Source organism: Erythrolamprus reginae, chromosome 1 (genome assembly GCF_031021105.1).
Source record: "Erythrolamprus reginae isolate rEryReg1 chromosome 1, rEryReg1.hap1, whole genome shotgun sequence".
Classification (NCBI taxonomy): Eukaryota; Metazoa; Chordata; class Lepidosauria; order Squamata; family Dipsadidae; genus Erythrolamprus; species Erythrolamprus reginae.
Window position 1 is genome coordinate 322134884 of NC_091950.1, and position 20320 is coordinate 322155203.

Consider the following 20320-nt stretch of genomic DNA (forward strand, 5'->3'; position numbering starts at 1 on the left):
ATTGTGGTCGTAAGTCGAGGAGTATTGCAAGATGCCTCTGCATTGAGTGTTCATTACTTCACAGCAGAGGTGGAATTCAGCAGATTCTGACCAGTTCTGAAGAACCAGTAGCAGCAATTTTGAGTAATTCAGAGAACTGGTAAATACCACCTCTGACTGGTCCCACCCCCATCTATTCTCTGCTTCCCAAGTCCCAGCTGATCACGAGAAAATGGGGATTTTGCAGTAACCTTCCTCTGGAGTGGGATGGAAATGGAGATTTTACAGTACCCTTCTCCTGCCACGCCCACCAAGCCACACCACACCCACCAAGCCACACCCACAGAACCGGTAGTAAAGTTTTTTGAATCCTATCACTACTTCACAGATCCAGTAGAGGTTGCTCATGGACACTTTTAAAATTTCTTGGTTTTCTGTAGGATGACCTAATAGTTGTTTAAGTAACTTTGGATAATCCACAGGTGCTATAAAATGCTTTTAAAAAAAATATATATTAATTCCTTAACAAGCAAATTTCCAATTGAATAATCCAAGCTTGTGGTCAGGAAACCTAGTGTAGCTATTAGAGCAGTAAAATGGCCCACTAAACTTTCAGGATATAAAGTTGAGTGCTTGATGTTTAGTAAACAGTTGCCTGTGTGATTTATTGCAATGAGCTGGCTCAATAGTCTATGCTGCAATACCACAGCTATTTCCTGAATAGCCCTGATAATACACAATTGCAGAGAAATACATATGTATTTGGTTGGGAGAGGGAGGGAGGGAGAGAGAGAGAGAGGCAGAAATACTTTACGCCAACCTGTTTCTGGCTGTGTCTTGGGACTCTTAACTCCCACAATTCCCAACCAGAATCCTGGAAGTTACAGTCCAAAGCACATTTGGACAGGATCAGGGGGAAGGGGGAGATGTTGTAAAAGCTTTCATCATTCTCTGTTCATTTCTAACATTTTTATGCCACTCCTCTCCAAGTGGCTGCAGTAGAAAGAAGAAAAATAACCATACCGAATATCCTAGTTACACTGCATCTGATGACAAAGGGTTCCGTTAGAAATGCAAAGGTTACAAAACTTTTGCCAGACCCATCCTCGAATACAGCTCATCTGTTTGGAACCCATATCGCATCTCAGACATTAACACCCTTGAAAATGTCCAAAGATACTTCACCAGAAGAGCCCTTCACTCCTCCACTCGAAATAGAATACCCTACGAGACTAGACTTTCAATCCTGGGCCTAGAAAGTTTAGAACTAAGACGCCTTAAACAAGATCTAAGTATTGCCCACAAGATCATATGCTGCAAAGTCCTGCCTGTCGGTGACTACTTCAGCTTCAACCACAACAACACAAGAGCACACAACAGATTTAAACTTAATATTAACCAAACTTGACTGTAAAAAATATGACTTCAGTAACCGAATTGTCGAAGTGTGGAACTCATTACTGGACTCCATAATGTCATCCCAAAAACCCCAACACTTCACCCTTAGATTATCTACGGTTGACCTATCCAGATTCGTAAGAGGTCAGTAAGGGGCGAGTACAAGTGCACTAGAGCAGTGTTTCCCAACCTTTTTTGAGCCGCGGCACATTATTCACACTTACAAAATCCTGGGGAACATTGAGCGCAGGGAGGGGGGGCGCGAGCGGGGGTGGTGGTAAAAATGTTTGGACAAAAAACCCCTCTCTTCCTCCCTTTCGCCCTATTTCTCCCCCCCTCTTTCTTTCCCTCTCTCTCCATCCCTCTTTCTTCCTTCCTTCCTCTCTTTTTTGCTCTTTCTCTTGTCCTCCTTCCCTCCCTCTTTCTCGCTTTCTCTCTCTTGCATTCTTTCTCTCTCTCTGTCTCTCTTGCTATCTCTTTTATTCTTTCTTTTTCTCTCCCTTGCTTTCTCTCTCTCTTTCTCTCTCTCGCTTTCCTTCTCTCTTCCTCTTTCTCTCTTGCTTTCTTTCTCTCTATCTCTTGCTTTCTCTCTTTCTCTCTCTCTTCCTCTCCCTATTTCTTGCTTTCTTTCTCTTGCTTTCTCTCTCAGACACACACTTTCTCTTTCTGTCTCCCTTGCTTTCTCTCTCTCTTGCTTTCTCTCTCTTTCTCACTCTCTTGCTTTCCTTCTCTTTCTCTCTTGCTTTCTCTCTCTCTCTATCTTGCTTTCTTTCTCTCTTCCTCTCTCTCTCTTTCTCTCTTTCTTTCTTTCTTTCTCCCTTGCTTTCTCTCTCTCTCTCTCTTGCTTTCCTTCTCTCTCTCTCTTTCTCTCTCATGCACCACGCCGGCAACATAGAGAGAAAGAGAGAGCGGAGAGAGAGTGGAGGGCGGCTTGCTGGTCCGCGGCCCCCTGGATCAGCGGCCCTGCATGGCCCCAGCGCAAACTCCGCCGTTGCCTTCGCCTCCGCCTAAGAGGCAGCAGCCACATCCAACCCTTCGCCCTCCCGGGTGTCTATGGCACTCAGCGCCCGGCCACGCACTGCCTCCGCCTCCCGGTATCCCGCCCGACTTCTACCTGCAGGAACGGGTGGTGGGGCACCATGAAGGGCGGCACTTGGAGGCCACCACGGCACTGTTGTCATCAGGGCGCAAAGCCACGCAGTCCCGGATTGCTCGCTTCTCTGGCCAGCAAGCCGGCTGCCTGGGAAAACAGTGCGCTTTTAAAATGCGCACTTTTCAAATGCAGCTTTTTAAATGCGCACTTTTCAAATTTCAGTAAAATAATATTTTCTCACGTTGCTTCTGATCTTTCCTCCAACTAACCTCAGATTGTGCCCATTTGTTCTTGTGTTCACTTTCGTATTAAATTATTTCCTTAGTGAAAAGAGAGCACACCGCTAGGATTAACAATGGAGTTATTTTTCTGGGTCTACAAGGGGACACTGGAGCAAAATGCTTCACCTGGCCCTGAATACATTTGGCAGAAATGTTTAAGAGCACTAAAAGGAAATTGAAGTTTTTCATAAAAATCAAGGGTTGGGGGAAAAAAAGTCAAATGCATTTGCCAAAAATCTCTGACACATTGCTAGCATAGAATAGATTTGAAAAGACGAATGCCGTATTTATATTGTATGGAATGATGACCACTAGTAAGGAAGTGTTCACATTAGCTTTTGGATAGCTTGAATTTGAAGCTCAGGAACTCAGGCTGCTATATAACAGCAAGACGGGTTTAGCATGATCTGCTATTATTCCTGAGGAGGAAAGAACATTGTGTTCTACAGGGTTAGTTTGGATGTGTTCACGAATTTAGTAAACTCTGGCTAGAACTGGTTTACTGAATCTAAAAAAGCTTGTATTAAAAGTGTGTATGGAGTTTTTAACATATAGAAACATCATCCATACGATGCATGTGTAGATACAGACACCGTATACATGCCTACGTATAGCTTTGTGTATAAAAATATACTATTAAATTATTTCAGGTATCTGGCTATGCTTCAGCATCTTGCAGGACTTATTTTGGTTGGTTGTTTGCAAAAGGAGAGTACAATCTGAGGTTTGTGCTATAGCTAATTATTTCCGTCCCTTGGGCAATGTCTTAAATTATTTGTTCTTCACTTTGTTTGATCAGAACTAACTTACAATGAGCCACCTGTTTCCAGTTCCTTTCAATCTTATTACCGAAGAAATGTTTCGGTGCACAGTGTACTCACTGAGTTAAAATGAAAACTTGCATGGATTGTTCCTTTGCTTGGACTATTATCCTTGCTGAAATGAGTATCTTTGTTGAAAACAAGTTCTCCCATCTTAAGCTAAAGAATCATTGCAGTTTGAATTGCTATAAACATATTGCAGGGCATCTGAAGTCCTTTTGGTATGTTTTCAGCTGTGTTGGGCGCATATGCATCTTAGTAGAGAATTGGAAGGGTTTTCTCTTCCCTCTCCCTTGCCCATTTTTTTTTCAAGCTGAGAACAAATGGCCACGTTCATCTTTTTGGGTCTGGAATTCCACAGATGGTTTCAGCTGTGTTGGCAGGGAAGAATGAGAGCTCTCACCTAACACATCTGGAGAAACCAAGGTTTAGAAGCTGGTTAATGTTGTGCCTAAATTTGGCTGGTGTGCTTAGCTGGAGTTACAGATAGATAAATACAGATTAACAGAGTTGAAAAGGACCTTGTAGGTCAGGGGTCCTCAAACTTGGCAACTTTAAGACTTGTGGACTTCAACTCCCAGAATTCTCCAGCCAGCTGGCTGTCCAGTTTCTTCTTGAAAGCTTCCAGTGTTGAAGCTCCCACAACTTCTGAAGGCAAGCTGTTCCGTTGGTTGATTGCTCTCGCTGTCTGAAAATTTCTCCTTATCTCCAGGTTGAATCACTCCTTGTTCAATTTCCATCCAGTTCTTCTATGTGCTTGTCTGATTTGCTCTTCACACATTTGATAATTTCTCCATACAGACTTTTCCTTGGGATCTTATCTTGGGGGTAACATTATCTATCTGTATTTGAATATTGTAATTTTAAATGCTGGAGCTTTTAGTGGGAAAGTGAACACTGCTGGCAAAATTGAGGTCAGCCTTGCAGAGACCGGGATTGCATTTGCTAGTCAGGATAACTCTTTAACAGCTTTCAGGGTGGTGGTGGTGGTGGGGAGGGATGTAGACTGAGTATGAACCAAAAAAAAAAGCTATAAAGTTCCGCAGAGAAATACAATTAATTTTGAACAATGCTATGAATAGAAGCCAATAATCTCCATTTTATCCATTTGGAAATTTATGGAAGTTTCATACAAGTAATAAAGCTTACTTAAGACAGATGTTATTGTTTCTATGGTTTTGTGTAATGGGATTTATTTTGTTTTTGGCTATGACTGCACTAGATTAGGTTTTATTTATTACTGTCTTTTGGCTTAAAATATGTGGCATCACAAGCCTGTCAACCTTCATTTAAAATGTTTTACTACTTTTCAACAAATTCAACCCTACCTAGCTATATAAAGTACAGTAAGTGTTTGCCTTATATATTGGTAGGTATCAAGCCAATGTATTTAATAGACCTTAACCTTGATTCCGGGTGTGGATATGGATCAGAATATGGTCTTACTAACTTTTTACATAATAATTTTGAAGGAAAATCCTAGGAGACCTATAATTATGTATGTCTTTATTTCAGGTTCCTACAGATGGTAGTGCTTGGAATCATCTCTCACCTTTACTTCTATCCTATTTTCCTGCCCATTGTCTTGTTATTCATTCATCCATTTAGGAAACCTCTATCCTTTTATGTAATTTTGTTTTGAAGTAATTAAAAGATTTTTCATACTTGTATACAGAAAGAGATGGTATTTATCCAAAGTCTAACTTTGCCAATGAAAAAAGAGAGTTTCCCAATCTTTATTCCTCCTGCAGGCTGCATCTGCCATTTGGAGAAAATAGTTCCTAATATATGCTGTGTTGACAGATGTGGTACCAGCAAGGGTTTTATGTGAATTTTATAGAATTTTCAAGAATTAAATGAAAGCATGGGACATTATAAGGGAAGCACTGTACACCAAAACTTTGCATTAATTTCTCACTTTTCCATAACTGGAAGATTAATAATGAATACATAATGCTCTGAGAGCCAATTTGGTGTAGCAGTTAGGGCAGTGATGGCAAACCTTTTTTTCCCCGCAGGTGCCGAAAGAGCATGCACAGACGCTATCATACCTGTGTGAGTGCCCACACCCATAAGTCAATGCCTGGGGAGGGTGAAAACACCTTCCTCTACCCCCTCAGAAGCGCTCTGGAGGCTGATAACGGCCTGTTTCCCAGCTTCTGGTGTGCCCAGTTGGCTCGTGTTTTGCCCTCCCCAGGCTCCAAAGGCTTCCCTGGAGCTGGGGGAAGGTAAAAATGCCCTCCTCCATCCCTCTGGAGGCTCTCTGGAAGCCAAAAATGCCCTCCCAGAACCTCTGTGAGACAAAAATCAGTTGGATGGTACACACATGCACTTTGGAGTTGCAACAGTAGGTAGTAGGGAGTAGGGCAACAGCTCCCGTGCCAGCAGATATGGCTCCGCGTGCCACCTGTGGCAATCATGCCATAGATTCGCCATCACTGAATTAGGGCATCAGGTTTGAAAACAGAATTGTGAGTTATAGTCCCTCCTTAGGCACAAAGCCAGTTGGGTGACCTTGGACGAGTCACTTTCTCTCAGCTCTAGGAGAGAAGCAATGGAAAAATGTCTTCCCAAATCTTGCCCCCCAAAAGTGTGGGGACTTGTGCAGGAATTCTTCAAGAATCAGGCATGATTGAACAGAAATTAAAACAATGTTTTACAATGTTTAAATTCATATCAGATTCTGGTATATCTGTAAATATTATTGCGTTGGTGTAACAATGTTGATCTGGTAGGTTTATAGCATCATTTATCAATAAACTAAGTGAGTATGTATTGACCCATTTTCATTAGCAGAATATTTATTCGAATTTACAAGGGGCATATTAACATAATGTCTGCTTCACAAGTTTGATTTGTTTGCAATTGGCGTAGCATATTGTATGAATCTAGCTTTTGAAATTTATAGCTTTGAATGATATATGAATTCAATGGGTTTTTTTTTTTCATGTTTTCCTGTTTGTTGAATAGAAAGTGATTATTTTGCTGCCCTTCTAAAATTTGTGATTTTCTTGTGCTACAGATTAGTATCATATTAAGTCTGATTTGAGTTTACTTTTGTTTCCCAGATGGTATCCCAGCTTGAAGCTCAAATCAGCAAACTTACCGAGACTCTGGAGACTCAGACAATGTTGCATCAGGAGGCCTTGCAAAGAGCCAAAAAATCAGAAAATAAATCAGAAATGTTTCATGATCAGTTGATGCGTCTAGAAGGAGAGCTGCTGTCTGGAGATGTGATGCGAGATGCTTGGAAACTTGAGAAACAACAAGTAATATCTTATGTTTATAGGAAGGGTATAAGGCAAAGTAGAGAAAGCTTAATTTAATGATGCGGTCCTGATTTTATTGAAAGTAAATGTATGGTCTGATTGGTACAGTCATATTCACATCAGTAAAATTAGTTGGGGAAATCATTTTTCAGCATGGTCAGAGTGGTGATTTGAACATACAATATATACATAAGCTTTCAGGGTTCTTGGACCGTATTAAAAAGTACTATAAGTCTGAGGTTTTAGGGAGTGTGGTAAGCAACCAACCATGAAAATATCTAAGGAAATGTATTGGTGTTTTGTATCTTGTAGAGGTAAGTTACTAAAACAATTTAGACAGTTCTAGACCCCAAGATGCAATCTGTTTTGTGATTAATATTCCAAGTATATCTTCCTGAAAGTTGCCAGTATAATAGAGGATATAGCAGGTGAACTAAATATATTTTAAATGAAAATAAAACGTTACTGAGAAATCAGCTCTTTACCAGATAAAGAAGAATGGAATCAAAACTAAGTCTTATTCAACTAATTATATTATTAAAGCTTACAGAAATTCCATCGGTTTTGTAGGACCTTTGCAAAAGATGAAACGTTTGTTCAGTTAGGTTTTTAAAAAATACTTTTTTACTTACTTATTCTTATCAATAAGGGCTTGTTTCCCTAACTTCAGCATATAAACCTGATCCCAAATTTGAATATGTCAACATTTCCTTGATTCTGTTTTTTGAAATTTTCTTCTTCAGCTTTACAGTGATGACATAATGATCACAGTAACACAGATTATGGCCAGTTTGGATGTGGTAAATCATTGGAGGCAAATAAACTCCACTGAAAGTGAAGCAATTGTTTAATTGCTCAGTCTGTTGAATGATCCTTATTGGGTTAATAAAATGTATGGATAAAAGAGTTTTACAGTAGCAAAAAAGCTTGGCATAATTTGCCTCTTTTGTCTCAAACCTTATTATTTATGTAGAACACAAGTGTTTTGTGGTATCTTAAACATTTGGGTTTTTTAAAATCTTTTTCATCAGGTTTAGTTCTGCTGACATCCTAGAAATATCCATTCAGTTTTCTTGATAGATTCAAAAATAGTCCTCACTTAACAACCAATCATTTTACAAACAAAAAGTTACAACAACCACGGAATGGGTGCCTTAATAGCCCGTAAAGTTCCCTAGCCAATATAAATAGTTGGGCTGCCACCGCATGACTGCATGTTGTGCAGATCAGCTTTATGACAAGTTATGGCGTTCAACAGCCACACGACCAGAAGTCATAATTTTTGCTGGTTTCCAGCATTGTTTGCCAGTTTCTGAGAAAAATGCTCAAATGAAGATCATATTTAGGAAAGAGAGATGGCTTTTCTCTCCCTCAACCTCCCTGTTATGGGTTCTCTTATGTAGACTCAAGTCAGTGGGCTCCAAAACACCAGAGAGCCAACCCAACAACACAGGTCCTACACAACACCCACACAAGCGCTCACAGGCTGGTACTCATAGGCTGATACTAACTGCTCTCTGTTCTACTCTTCCCCACTCTTCTACACCTTCAGCTCCTGTTCCTCCAGCTACTACTCCTTATAGTAATACTCCAGTCCCAGCTGCTTAGCTTTTATAGCCAATAGTTGCTATTCTGGCTAGGGAGAGGCCTAAAATGAGCGCTCCTTAACAGAAGCACAGGTGCTGGCCATTTTTAGGCAAAATGTCCACTCATACTCCCTATACCAGTGATGGCGAACCTATGGCATGGGGGTCACAGGTGGCACACATAGCCATATCTGCTGGCACGCGAGCCGTTGCCTTAGCTCAGCTCCAGCACGCATTTGTGCAGCGGCCAGCTGTTTTTCGGCTCGCACAGAGGCTATGGGAGGGCATTTTTGGCTTCCAGATAGCCTCTGGGGGGATGGGGAGAGCACTTTTGCCCTCCCCAGGCACCAGAGAAGTCTCTGGACCCTAGGGAGGGTTTCTTCCTTCCTTCCTTCCTTCCTTCCTTCCTTCCTTCCTTCCTTCCTTTCGTCTGTCTGTCTACCTACCTACCTACCTACCTATCTTCCTACCTTCCTACCTATCTACCTATCTACCTATCTACCAATCTAGGCGGCTTACAACAATAACTCCCAGAATAGTGCCCCAAAGCGTGTGCACACACTATTCTTTTGAGTGGTTTCAAGGACATACTATGCCCACCCACCTGGGCGGAAGCGGAGGAAGCACAATCTGAGTGGGCAACGTGACAATTTTGTGGGTGGGGGGACAAGGGATGTGAACGTTCAACTGAGTGGGAAACTCAGATTTAGGTTTCCCAGTGTAGGTGCCAGGATGGCTCTGGAAATAAATCGGAACTTTGAGGAGTATTTTGACTTGGACTCTGATTAGTTTGGATGTTACCTGGAACCTTGACAGTGATACATGTATTTAGAATCTTATGGCATAGGTTGTGTTCTGTCGAGCTCTCTGGTAGAATCCTCCCAAAAATGCACAGATACAATTTTAGATACACACACGTTTGACAATTCAAAACAATGTTCTTTATACTGAAAATGCAAAGAAACGGAGCACTCTTTTTGTATAGCAAAGAGCACTCATCTCCAAACAAACTGGTAATTTGTACAAGTCCCTTATCAGTTCTGTGATACTTAGCTTGCAGCTGTGAGGCAATTCACAGTCCTTCTTCTTTCACAAAGTGAAACACCCTTTGCTCTGCTTTAGTTTCAAAGCGGGGAAAAATCAGCGCACAAAGGTCAAAGTCAGCAAAGCAGGCACGAAACACAACGATCATATAATCCTCCACAATGGCCAGACCCACAGGCTGCTCTTTATAGCAGCCTCACTAATTACCACAGCCCCACCCAACCACAGGTGGCCTCATTTTCTTTGATAATAATCTCTCAGTTGTTGCTGCCTATGCATCGCTCTCCGCATGCGTGGCTGTATCATTAACTCTTGTTCCGAATCCAAAGAGGAGCTAGATAATTGATCTCCTTCTGAGCTGTCTGCCACACTCTCCTCCTCCCTGTCACTCATGTCTTCTTGGTCAGAGAGCCTTCATCATCAGATTCCACCGGGAGCAAAACAGGCCTGCAGCATGTGGATGTCTCCCCCACATCCACAGTCCTTGGGGCAGGAGCTGGTCCAGAGCTAACCACAACAGGTTGCAAGCTGTATTTAATGCATATTAAATATTGGCATTCTCTGGTGGGCTGCCTGCCCCAGTTTTATTAGGTGGTGTTCTCTTTTAAAGTCTGAAGACGTGGACAACCATGAGACAGAGTGAGCATGGAAAGAAAAAAAAATTCTTTTGGGACCAGCCTATTGTAATTAAAAAGAATAAAAAAGACTTACATGTGTTGGTTTAGTCTTGCCCATAAAAGTCTTTTTAGAAAGCATGAATTAATTAAAATATTTTTCACATGTTAGATTAAATGCCCCTTTGAGCCATATTAGATTATTTGCAAATGTCTGAAAATATATGCCTTTTAAACAGTAAAAGGCAGCATGGCAAGAAAACATGAAGTAATAAAAATGTAACATTTTTATTGCATTAATAAATCTTTATTTCTGTTAAAGCAATTGTAAGAGGCTAAGAATGCAAGCTTTGTTCTGAGCAAACTGGATGCTTTTCTCCTCATATTTTCTTTCCAAAGTATCTTAAGTTTCTGGATCAACTCTCTGAAAAGATGAACCTGGATAGAATAGCAGTGGAAGTTGGGTTTGACATGAGGTTAGATGCGGTGCTGGCTCGTGCAGAGCAGTTGATCAAGTTGGAACGAGACACATTGACTGACAATAAGATCATGCTCCGAAACCTGCAGAGAAAGGTAGGAAAAATATCTAAACAGCAGAGGTGTTAATGCTTGGTTCATTTTTAAAAATAGTATCATAATATTGAACTCGGGATGGGATAGTACTCATTTATGTCTTACTCAAGTCCCATCACAGTGAAGAGAGGGAAAGAAGTACAGTGATCCCTCGATTTTCGTGGGGGTTGCATTCCCAGACTGCCCGCGAAAGTCGAATTTCCACGAAGTAGAGATGCGGAAGTAAAAACACCATTTTGGGCTATGGACAGCCAAAAACTACTCCCGCACACCCTTTTCCAAGGCCGCGCAAGGAGCCGGGCTTGAAGTTGGGGGCAAGGAGTGACAAAAGTGAGGAGGCCGGCAAAGATTGTTTTGCATGTCTGCCGCCCCTGCCCCCCCAACACTTCCGGCCCCCTCACTGCTACCCCCCGCACACCAGATCCGCCCCTCTCACCGCTTTCTTGGGGCACGGGACCTCCTTCAGCAGCGCTGGCGGCTACGGCTTCTCGGCCTCCTCATTTGGCCTCTAGCCGCTCTGAGCGCTTTGAGAATGCCCCCCCCCGCCCCCCTCGCAGTCTCTTAGCTGAGAGCGCTTTCATCCCAGCTGTCAGCGAGGGAGCTGCAGGAGAGGCGGGGCAGACGTTTTCACAGAGAGAGAGCAACAGACAGAGTGAGATAGAAAGGAGAGAGGGAGAGAGAGAGGGAGAAAGAGAGAGAGAGAGAGAGTAAGAGGGGGGAGAGTGGAAGGTAGAGAGAGAGAGAGAAATGATAGAAAAAGGGGAGAAAAAAAAGAGAAATGAGAAAATGATTGAAGCAGAGAATGACAGGAAAGAGAGAGAAAGAGAGAAGTGACTCTTGGTGATGACGTATGACATCATCGGGTGGGAAAAACCGTGGTATAGAAAAAAAACTGTGGAGTATTTTTTAATTAATATTTTTTGAAAAACCGTGGTATAGCCATTTCGCGAAGTTTGAACCCACGAAAATCGAGGGATCACTGTAGCTCCATTTCCCCCGGAGGAGGAATCCAGCATATTAATAAATGAATATTCACTATCACAGGTGACATGTTTTTTCTTTAAACTGGAAATGTAGGTAAAAGCTCAGAAAGAGCAACTTGAGAACAAAGAATTACATGTGAAGCTTTTGCGTCAGAAGATCGTCCAGCTGGAAGAAGAGAAGCAAGTACGCACAGCCCTGGCAGTGGAAAGGGATGAGGCCAACCTCACACTCAGAAAGTTACAAAAGAAAATAGACAGATTGCAGAACGAACTTTCGTTGGCGAGAGAAACGCACACAGATCTGAAAGTTAAACTTGCTGACACGAACGAACTGAAGGTGGGTAACAAAGCTAATAGAGTGATTCAAACCATATTTAGAGGGGTATGAATGAAAGTGAGTGGATTTGCGCTTAACTTCATAATAGCTATGCCCAGGAGGGGGTTGCATTTACTGGCCACTACTGGTATGCTGTCTGGGATCATTGCGGGGGCGTGTGTACCCAGTGGGTGCACATGCACTCAACGCACACCACATTTGGCTTCTGTGCATGCGCAGCAAGCGAAATCTTGCATGAGGATGCTCCCACGTGTGAGATTTCGCTTATTTTTGACGATTTCTTTGCTTTGCACAGAAGCAAAAAACCACCAAAAATTGGCAAAATCCCATGCACAAGAGCATCCTTGTGTGAGATTTCTCTTGCTGCACATGCGCAGAAGGCAAATCTCACATTGTTCTGCACATTATTATTATTATTATTATTATTATTATTATTATTATTATTATTATTTATTAGACTTGTATGCTGCCTCTCTCCAAAGACCCGGGGCGACTCACAAAATACAGTACAGAAAACAATACGTATGCAAATCTAATAGTTAAAACTGCAATCTAAAATCCCATTACATTAAAAAGCAGTCAATTTACTCAATCACATTGACACATAACATTTAATGGTCAGAGAAAAGGGGGCAAGATCTAGCTGCCCCATGCCTGGCGACATAGATGGATCTTGAGGCTCTTGCGAAAGGCAAGGAGGGTGAGGGCAGTACGAATCTCTGGAGGGAGCTGATTCCAGAGGACCGGAGCCGCTACAGAGAAGGCTGTTTCCCTACGCCCCGCCAGACAACATTGTCTGGTCGACGGGACCTGGAGAAGACCAAGTTTCAAGTTTCAAGTTTTATTGGATTTATATGCCGCCCCTCTCCAAAAACTCGGGGCGGCTAACAGCTAACAGACCAACTCTGTGGAACCTGATCGGCAGCTGGGATTTGTGCGGCAGAAGGCGGTCCCATAAGTAATCTGGTCCGATGCTATGTAGGGCTTTATAGATCATCACCAACACTTTGAATTGCATCCGGAAACCAATCGGCAGCCAATGCAGTCCGTGGAGTGTTGGAGAAACATGGGTGTATCTGGGAAGACCCATGACTACTCGTGCGGCCGCATTCTGCACGATTTGAAGTTTCCGAACACTCTTCAAAGGTAGCCCCATGTAGAGAGCGTTGCATGCATGGGTCGGGGGCACAGAGATGTGTGCCCATCTCCATTTCCACTACCGGAGCCCCAATTCCAGCCGTCCCGGCTGCAACCATTACTGGCTATGCCTAGCCTGCCCATCCTAATTGCTCCACATTAGCGACGTGCCTTCTTCCAGAACCTGACATTTAGGAGCTAGCTCGTACTTGACACATGTGTGCAATGCTCCTCCTGCAAGTGAGCCTGATATGGGTAGATGAGGCTCAGGGAAAAGCGAAATGCTTCTTGACATATTATGGGATGTTTCCCTCTGGCCACTTCCATGTTTTCTTCTTTGGAATTTTTGTTCAGATCAAAGCACTGGAGCAAGACAAAACCATAGAAGAACTAAGCAAATCTCAAGAGAAACTGGAAAAGATGAAGACTAAAGCTGAGAAGCAATTAACCTCTGTCCAGTCTGAGCTACATGTTAGAGAACGCGAAGCAAAGGAAGATAAAGAAAAGGCTAAACACTTGTTGGAGTCTGTGACTACAGAAGCAACAGCACTTAAATCAACCCTTGAAGAAGTCATGAAAAGAGAGAAACAGGTATGTGCCAAGATTACCAATAAGGGGGACGTGTTATTTGTCACCTTTATCCATTCATCAGTCTAGATATTTGTCCATTCACAGGGCAGGTAACAGTCTATTAAAAAGAACCATACTTAATGCAGATTATTATCTAGAATAATCAAAACAACACCTTGCATTCAGGGTGAGTCATACACCACACAATCATATATCTGAAAATAAGTTCAACCATTATCTTGACCTGATACTTGAGGGAAGAACCGGCTCTACGAAAGACTGACAGGATTGGGGCCACCTGAATCTTGGTGGGTTAACTGTTCCATAGGGCAGGACCTGTTTGATGGAAAGGATTCAGTGTCCCCTGACAGCGATAGGCAGAAATAATTGTAGACAGGTAATCCCTGCAAATAACATGGTTCTATGCCATGAAAGGTTTTAGGGTTAATAGCTAACATCTTGAATTGGATTCAAAAATCAACTGGGGCCAGTGCAGCTCAGAAACACATCATAGTAGTTAGTGTTATTGTGCCATATACTTTCATAACCATTTGAAGCACTGCATTCTGCACCACCTGTAAGAAACAGTCTTTAAGGGCAGCTCCATGTAGAGCGCATTATAAAAATTCTGACAGAAAGTGTGTCAACTTGGGTTTTGAAGCAATTTTATAAATTATCTTTCAATTGAAAAGAGTAAGGAAGAAGATCTAGGCCAGAGGTCCTCAAACTTGGCAACTTTTAAGACATGTGGACTTCAATTCCCAGAATTGAAGCAATTCCCAGCATAGCTGGCTGGAGTATTCTGCGAGTTGAAGTCCATAAGTCTTAAAGTTGCCAAGCTTAAAAACCTCTGATCTAGGCAGTAAGGAATAAGAGCCTCATTTAATCTCATCTATGCATGTACGCTAGTGTGTAGTACCAGTTACCTGGGGAACAAGTAAAACTCTATGTACAGTTGCCTTGAAAAGAGTATCAATAATTGCATTACCCAAAGCATTAGTGCAACTCATAGGATTTATTGGCATGCCAGAAGCTTAAAGAAATTTGCAGTGAACTGTGAAACCATTATGGTTGCTACGAAATTTTGGGAGCTTCATGAGACTTTTCCTAAAGCAGGATTCTCTCGTTACGATAAAGAGATATGAATGGAATATCACCTACAGATTTTTGAACGTATTTCAAGAGTTTTAATTAAGACAAAGCAATTAAAAAGTTGCACTCTGGTGGCCTTTTCCATTACTGATTATTGACCAAGTCACAGCTTCAATTATTCTGGGTCATCTTTGTGCTGTGGGGTCAGACATGTTTTATTATTTAGAGACTTGTGCAAGTATGAATTATTAAGAAGTTCTTTGGCAAAATGTCACCTCTGCATATCTTTCTGCACCTCTGTTATAGGGTCTCAAGACTATATTGGAAAAGTCTTTATTTTAAACAAAACAAAAAGCTCCAAAACAAACCTAGGGCACGGAGAGAGTTTTTCTCTTAAATCCTTTACTTTGCCATTATTATACTTTTGCACAATCTAATTTAGGCCTAATATGTTTTTGAAATTTCATCCATGATAGGTGTCTTCCAGTAGTGTGTTCTAAAACCCATTGCTTCCGGTTCAGTGAACCGGGCCGAACCGGGATCAACCCACCACTGGTGTCTTCATGACACTTTTCCCAGATAAATGATTTTTGTGAACAATACAGAATGATCAAATAAGGCCTTTGAGCCACAAATGCCCATTTATGGAACAGATGAACCTGGTGTGAATGTAACTGCAATGTTTAATAGGTAGAGTTTTACTTCATGATACCTCATGAACTTATTTTTCAAAAGTTGCCTTTCTTTCAAAAACAAAAACATTGCAATCTGTGATATCAAATGTCATCTATTTTAATAGCACAAGACTAAAGAACAAACAATAATTGTAAGCATTTGGCATGCGACCTTTCAAACACACTGAACCACAAACAAAGGTCTGAACGTATTTTAAGATTAATTCACATCATGCAGTGAGGTGTGTAGTATTAAATCTGTGACTGCAATACAAATTACACAGAACTTTAAAATTTCTCCTCTATTTTGATTTGTTCTATAAAAAAATCACAATATGTTCCAATGTTTGTGGCACAAAACAATTGCTTTCAACCTTCTTTCTTTCATTAATTCCTGCATTAATAAAGTAGATTAAATTGAACATTTATCTGTTTATCTAACTGATGTCTGTCTGACTTTATTGAAGATCTAAGCCCAGGTATCACAACTTTACACAGGAGAAGGAAAATGTGTTTCTTTTTTTTGGGGGGGGGGGGTTCTTCTATAGGTTTGTTTGTTTTTTAAACAAAGTGTCATGAAGAAGGGTTCCAACACAAGGGTGAAATGCTCCTGGTTTCGCTTGTGCCTGTCGGTCATCAGAAAGCCAATCACGAAGGGAGTGTGGGGCTCTGCTCACCCACCCAGATGCGGCTATTTGGGGTTTTTTTTCCCTCTGTGCATGTACAGAATGCTTTGTGGGTGAAGGTTAAAGAATCCAAATGGCGCTATCTGGGCAGGTGGATGGAACCTCACGCTCCCTTCCCGACTGGCTCTCCGTAAACTGAGAGGCATGAGCAAACCATGAGCATTTCACCTTTGTTCCAACACATTTACATTGATTTGTTGAATTTACGTTGGCTGATTTTTAGCATATAAAACTGAAAACCAACATTGAAGTACAAAATATAATAATATAAAGATTTCAGCAATATTAACACAGGGTTCTTTTTAATTTTTATTCTCTTGGGCAGCTATTTTTATTTATTTATTATTTATTTATTTTATTTATTGGATTTGTATGCCGCCCCTCTCCGTAGACTCAGGGCGGCTAAGACAATAATTTTGAGACAATAATTTACCGGGAAGTAAATATATATGTGAATCAGTGGTTAAAACACCGGGCTAGAAACCTGGAAACTATGAGTTTTACTTCCATCTTAGGCACAAAGCCAACTGGGTGACTTTGGACCAATTGTTGTCTTTCAGCCCTAAGAAGGCAACAAGGGCAAAATCTTGCCAAAAAGATTGCTAGGACTAGTTCAGGCAGTTGTTAGGAGTCAACACTGATTGGAAGGTAGAGAAATAAGCAAACAGCAACTATAGTTCGGCCTTGACGTATGGCCACATTTGAGCCCGAAATTTCTGTTGCTAAGTGAAATAGTTGTCAAGTGAATTTTTACTCATTTTATGACTTTTTTTGCCACTGCTGTTAAGTGAAGCACCACAATTGTTAGTAAGATGATTGTTAAATTAATCTGGCCTTCCCCATTGACCATGCTGCTCAAAAGGTTGCAAATGGTGATCACATGACCCTGGGACACTGCAACCATCATAAATATGGGTCAGTTGCCAAACATCTCAATTTCAATCATGTGACCACGGGCTTGCTGCAGTGGTTGTAACTGTGAAAAACGATCCTAAGTCACTTTTTAAAGTGCCATTTTAACTGCGAACAATCACTAAATGAACTGTTGTAAGTTGAGAACTACCTGTGTATTGCTATGAAACTCAAGAGACGGTGTAGCGCGTCATCTTCAGAGGTTCCCTAAGTTTGGTAAAAATATGTCACTGAATTACAAAACATACTGGGTTCTTTAAACAAGGTTTCACTAGCTGATCTTCAATTCCTGTAACTTAGAGAATTCTTGAGAAAGAAACAAAATAATTTATTTTTTTGCTCCATAGTCATCTGCTAGCCACTCCTGACATCGTTTTGGATAATGGGAATATCACGATTGCTATAGATTGTAGATTGCTGTAAACCAACATTTTGATTTGGGAGAAGGCATGCCATATAGTTTACTGTATTTTCTTTCCTTTGCCCTTGCAGCTGGCAGATTTCAGAAGAGTCATCTCTTGCATGCTGGGTCTCAATATTGCCACCGTGGCTCTTCCTGACTATGAAATAGTAACTCGTCTCGAGGGGTTGATCCATTCTCAGCAGCATCATTGCTCTCCTTGTGCCTGCTTCAAGTGTCAGTGAAAGAAGATGGACTTTCATAGCTTCTCCACTGATTTGCCTTCTTTCTTTCTACAAATAATAGTTAAAACAGCGGAAATCTGGTTGGATGTTCCAAAAGTTAACATTTCGTTGGAGTTAAACTATTGCCTACAGTGCTGCTCAGCTTTTCTAATGCCGCGATCCCTTAATACAGTTCCTCATGTTGTGGTGACCCCCAACCATAAGTCTAGCGCCAATTCTCCCAACAGCTGATTGGCAGGAAGGTCAGAGGGACACCTCTACTGTAAACGCCTGATTGGTCGGATTGTAAAAATATGTTTCAAGGCCTCAGAATAGAAGCTTTAGTTCCTATCACCATGGGAAATTTGTCTTTTGACCCACAAAGGGGTCCTGACCCCCAGGTTGAGAACCACTGCTAGAAGTTAAAAGATTGAAAAATTGAAACAATTGAGAGAATTGTTCCAAAATATGAGGAAGGGGGCACCAAAGTGGGGACATACAATTTCTATCTGCATTAAAAAAATCTATAAAATCAGTGATCTAAGAAAAAACATACATCTACACAATACTCAAGGATTTTAAGAGAGTCCGGTTCTTTGAAATAGCTTCCATTTATCTCTTTTTGTAAACTAGAGAATGATTAAGATTTCCTTTTAAAAAAAAAAAAAAGCAATGAGGTTATTTTAATCTAGATATCTGCATTGTGAGCGTATGGTTGTTTTTCTTTGTCATTGATTTTTGAGCATTTGCATACTATAAGAATCAGATATTTTTTAAAAATAAAGTTTGCATGCACACAAATTCTCTTGCTCAGTTTGCTTCAACCTACAAGGATGGCCCTGAGTCTGCAGAGAGGGGCGGCATAGAAATCTAATAAATAAATAAATGGCTTATGTTGTTTTCATGAAGTTTTAAATAGAAAGGCCCTTTATGCATTAAAGGCCAAAAGGGAATTGCAGATTTTGGGATCCCAATTTTAAAGATAAGAAGATTTGGGATGGTGGGAGGTGAAGCTATTGAGTTTAGTGAATATGAGTCAGACATAGAGATAGTGAATAAGGCCCCTACTCACAGCCTATTGTCTGATCTTCATAAATGTAATGACTTAACTGCGGCCTTACTCCAAGGAAAAAGGACATTAAGAAGTATCAAAGTATCTCTTAATAAATAACATATGTATAATCATGTGAACAGCTTATGGTCTCAGCATCAAAAATGTAACAAAATTCTCATAATCATCCATCAGTGGAATCAATGGTAGTTTCCCATATCTTCGCTATTGGTTCGGAACTGTGAATACGCACTCTCACTTCTCTCGCATGCAGCACTTCTGTGCATGTGCAGAATCTTCTGTGCATGCGCAGATTGTACATGATTACATGGCAGAGCCATCTCCTGTTGCTGCTGCTGCTACAGATTCGCCCAAATCGGGGCGAACTGGTAGCAACCCAAGCCTCTGTGAGTGGAATCTCACAGAGGCCTGATATTGAGCAGCATCTATCTCTCCCCTCCCTCCCTCTCTCTCCCCACTCTCTCTGTCACATAAAAACTATCCTGAGAGTGGAAGGGTAGAAGGAGGAAAATCTCCTGTGAACAGATCTTTCCAGATGCAACAGATACTCTTAGGATACAAGCTTATAGCATGTGTCAACGCACTTGCTTTGTAAAACAAGAGATAAGATTATTTCACAAGTCATCGGCAAGTTACGAAACAGATGTTCCTATGTCTGCAGTTTTTCTGTCTGCCTGTTTTGAACCTCTGATGTGTATAGAAAGTTCCAAACAATATCAGTCCAATTTTTTAATATGTTTACAATAGTGGTTTTAAATATTACAAGAGTTCTTTAAAATTGCACCCAATTTTAACATGTCAAAGAATTACTAAAATCCAAAGAAGAGTTTTAGGCTAGAACATTCCATGTGAAAATTCCATATGGAAGAAATATCACATCGGCACAAATTAAACAGATACAATTAGCACTTGGAGAGCTAAAATTTAAATAATAGCTGATTTAAAATTTAAAATATCCATTTAGCCTTTAATCCCGTGTTCCATGAAATACTGCCCATGGGGTCCTCAGATTTCTTGAATCTTAGTTTCTAAAAGAAGAAAAGATGTTCATTTAATAGGAGAAACTTCATACCTCAAGTTCCATATGTGAAATAATAGCAATATCCACATTCAGTATTTCTCCAATGTTAACATTTGCCAAGACGGACTATGAATAAGTAGCATTCCTAACCATTCCGTGCTCTACTATGACCCAGAATTGGGGAGCATTATGTCAGTCCTTAAATTAACATTATTCATTTATTTCTCTCTTTGTGACAACAAGTTAAGACAAAGAAAAATCATTACAGGAAGGTAAATGGTGGCATCTCTTCCTTGTTTAAGTTTAAATACATAGATACCGGTACTTTGAATTTCTAGCAATCTTCCAAATCAAAGACTTAGTAATGTTACAGGATCAGAGATTTAGAAGTGACTATCCATTCATCATAGGACAGTTCCCATAACTCAGTATCAGGCAAAGATTTTGAAAACCAAAGGTTCAATACTTTGCTAATTTAAGAAATCTAGCGTCTACTATTTTGAACTAAATCCCATTTAGTAATTTAAATAAATGCTTTAAAAAGGTCTATCTAA

The 20320-nt window shown here is 40.9% G+C and overlaps 1 protein-coding gene across 3 annotated transcripts in view; it reads left to right on the plus strand.

The window, feature by feature from the left end:
* Positions 1-18474, plus strand: part of CCDC170 (coiled-coil domain containing 170) — a 76313-nt gene extending 57839 nt beyond the window's left edge. For 2 of the 3 annotated variants that reach the window (XM_070733718.1, XM_070733719.1), the window contains exons 7-11: positions 6641-6841; positions 10485-10658; positions 11736-11978; positions 13470-13706; positions 17542-18474. In XM_070733718.1, the coding sequence (XP_070589819.1) occupies positions 6641-6841; positions 10485-10658; positions 11736-11978; positions 13470-13706; positions 17542-17694 (1008 nt within the window). In that variant the 3' untranslated portion in view covers positions 17695-18474. The remainder of the gene's footprint in view (positions 1-6640; positions 6842-10484; positions 10659-11735; positions 11979-13469; positions 13707-17541) is intronic. The other variant, XM_070733721.1, reaches the window with a different exon arrangement.
* The last annotated feature ends 1846 nt before the right edge of the window (positions 18475-20320 follow it).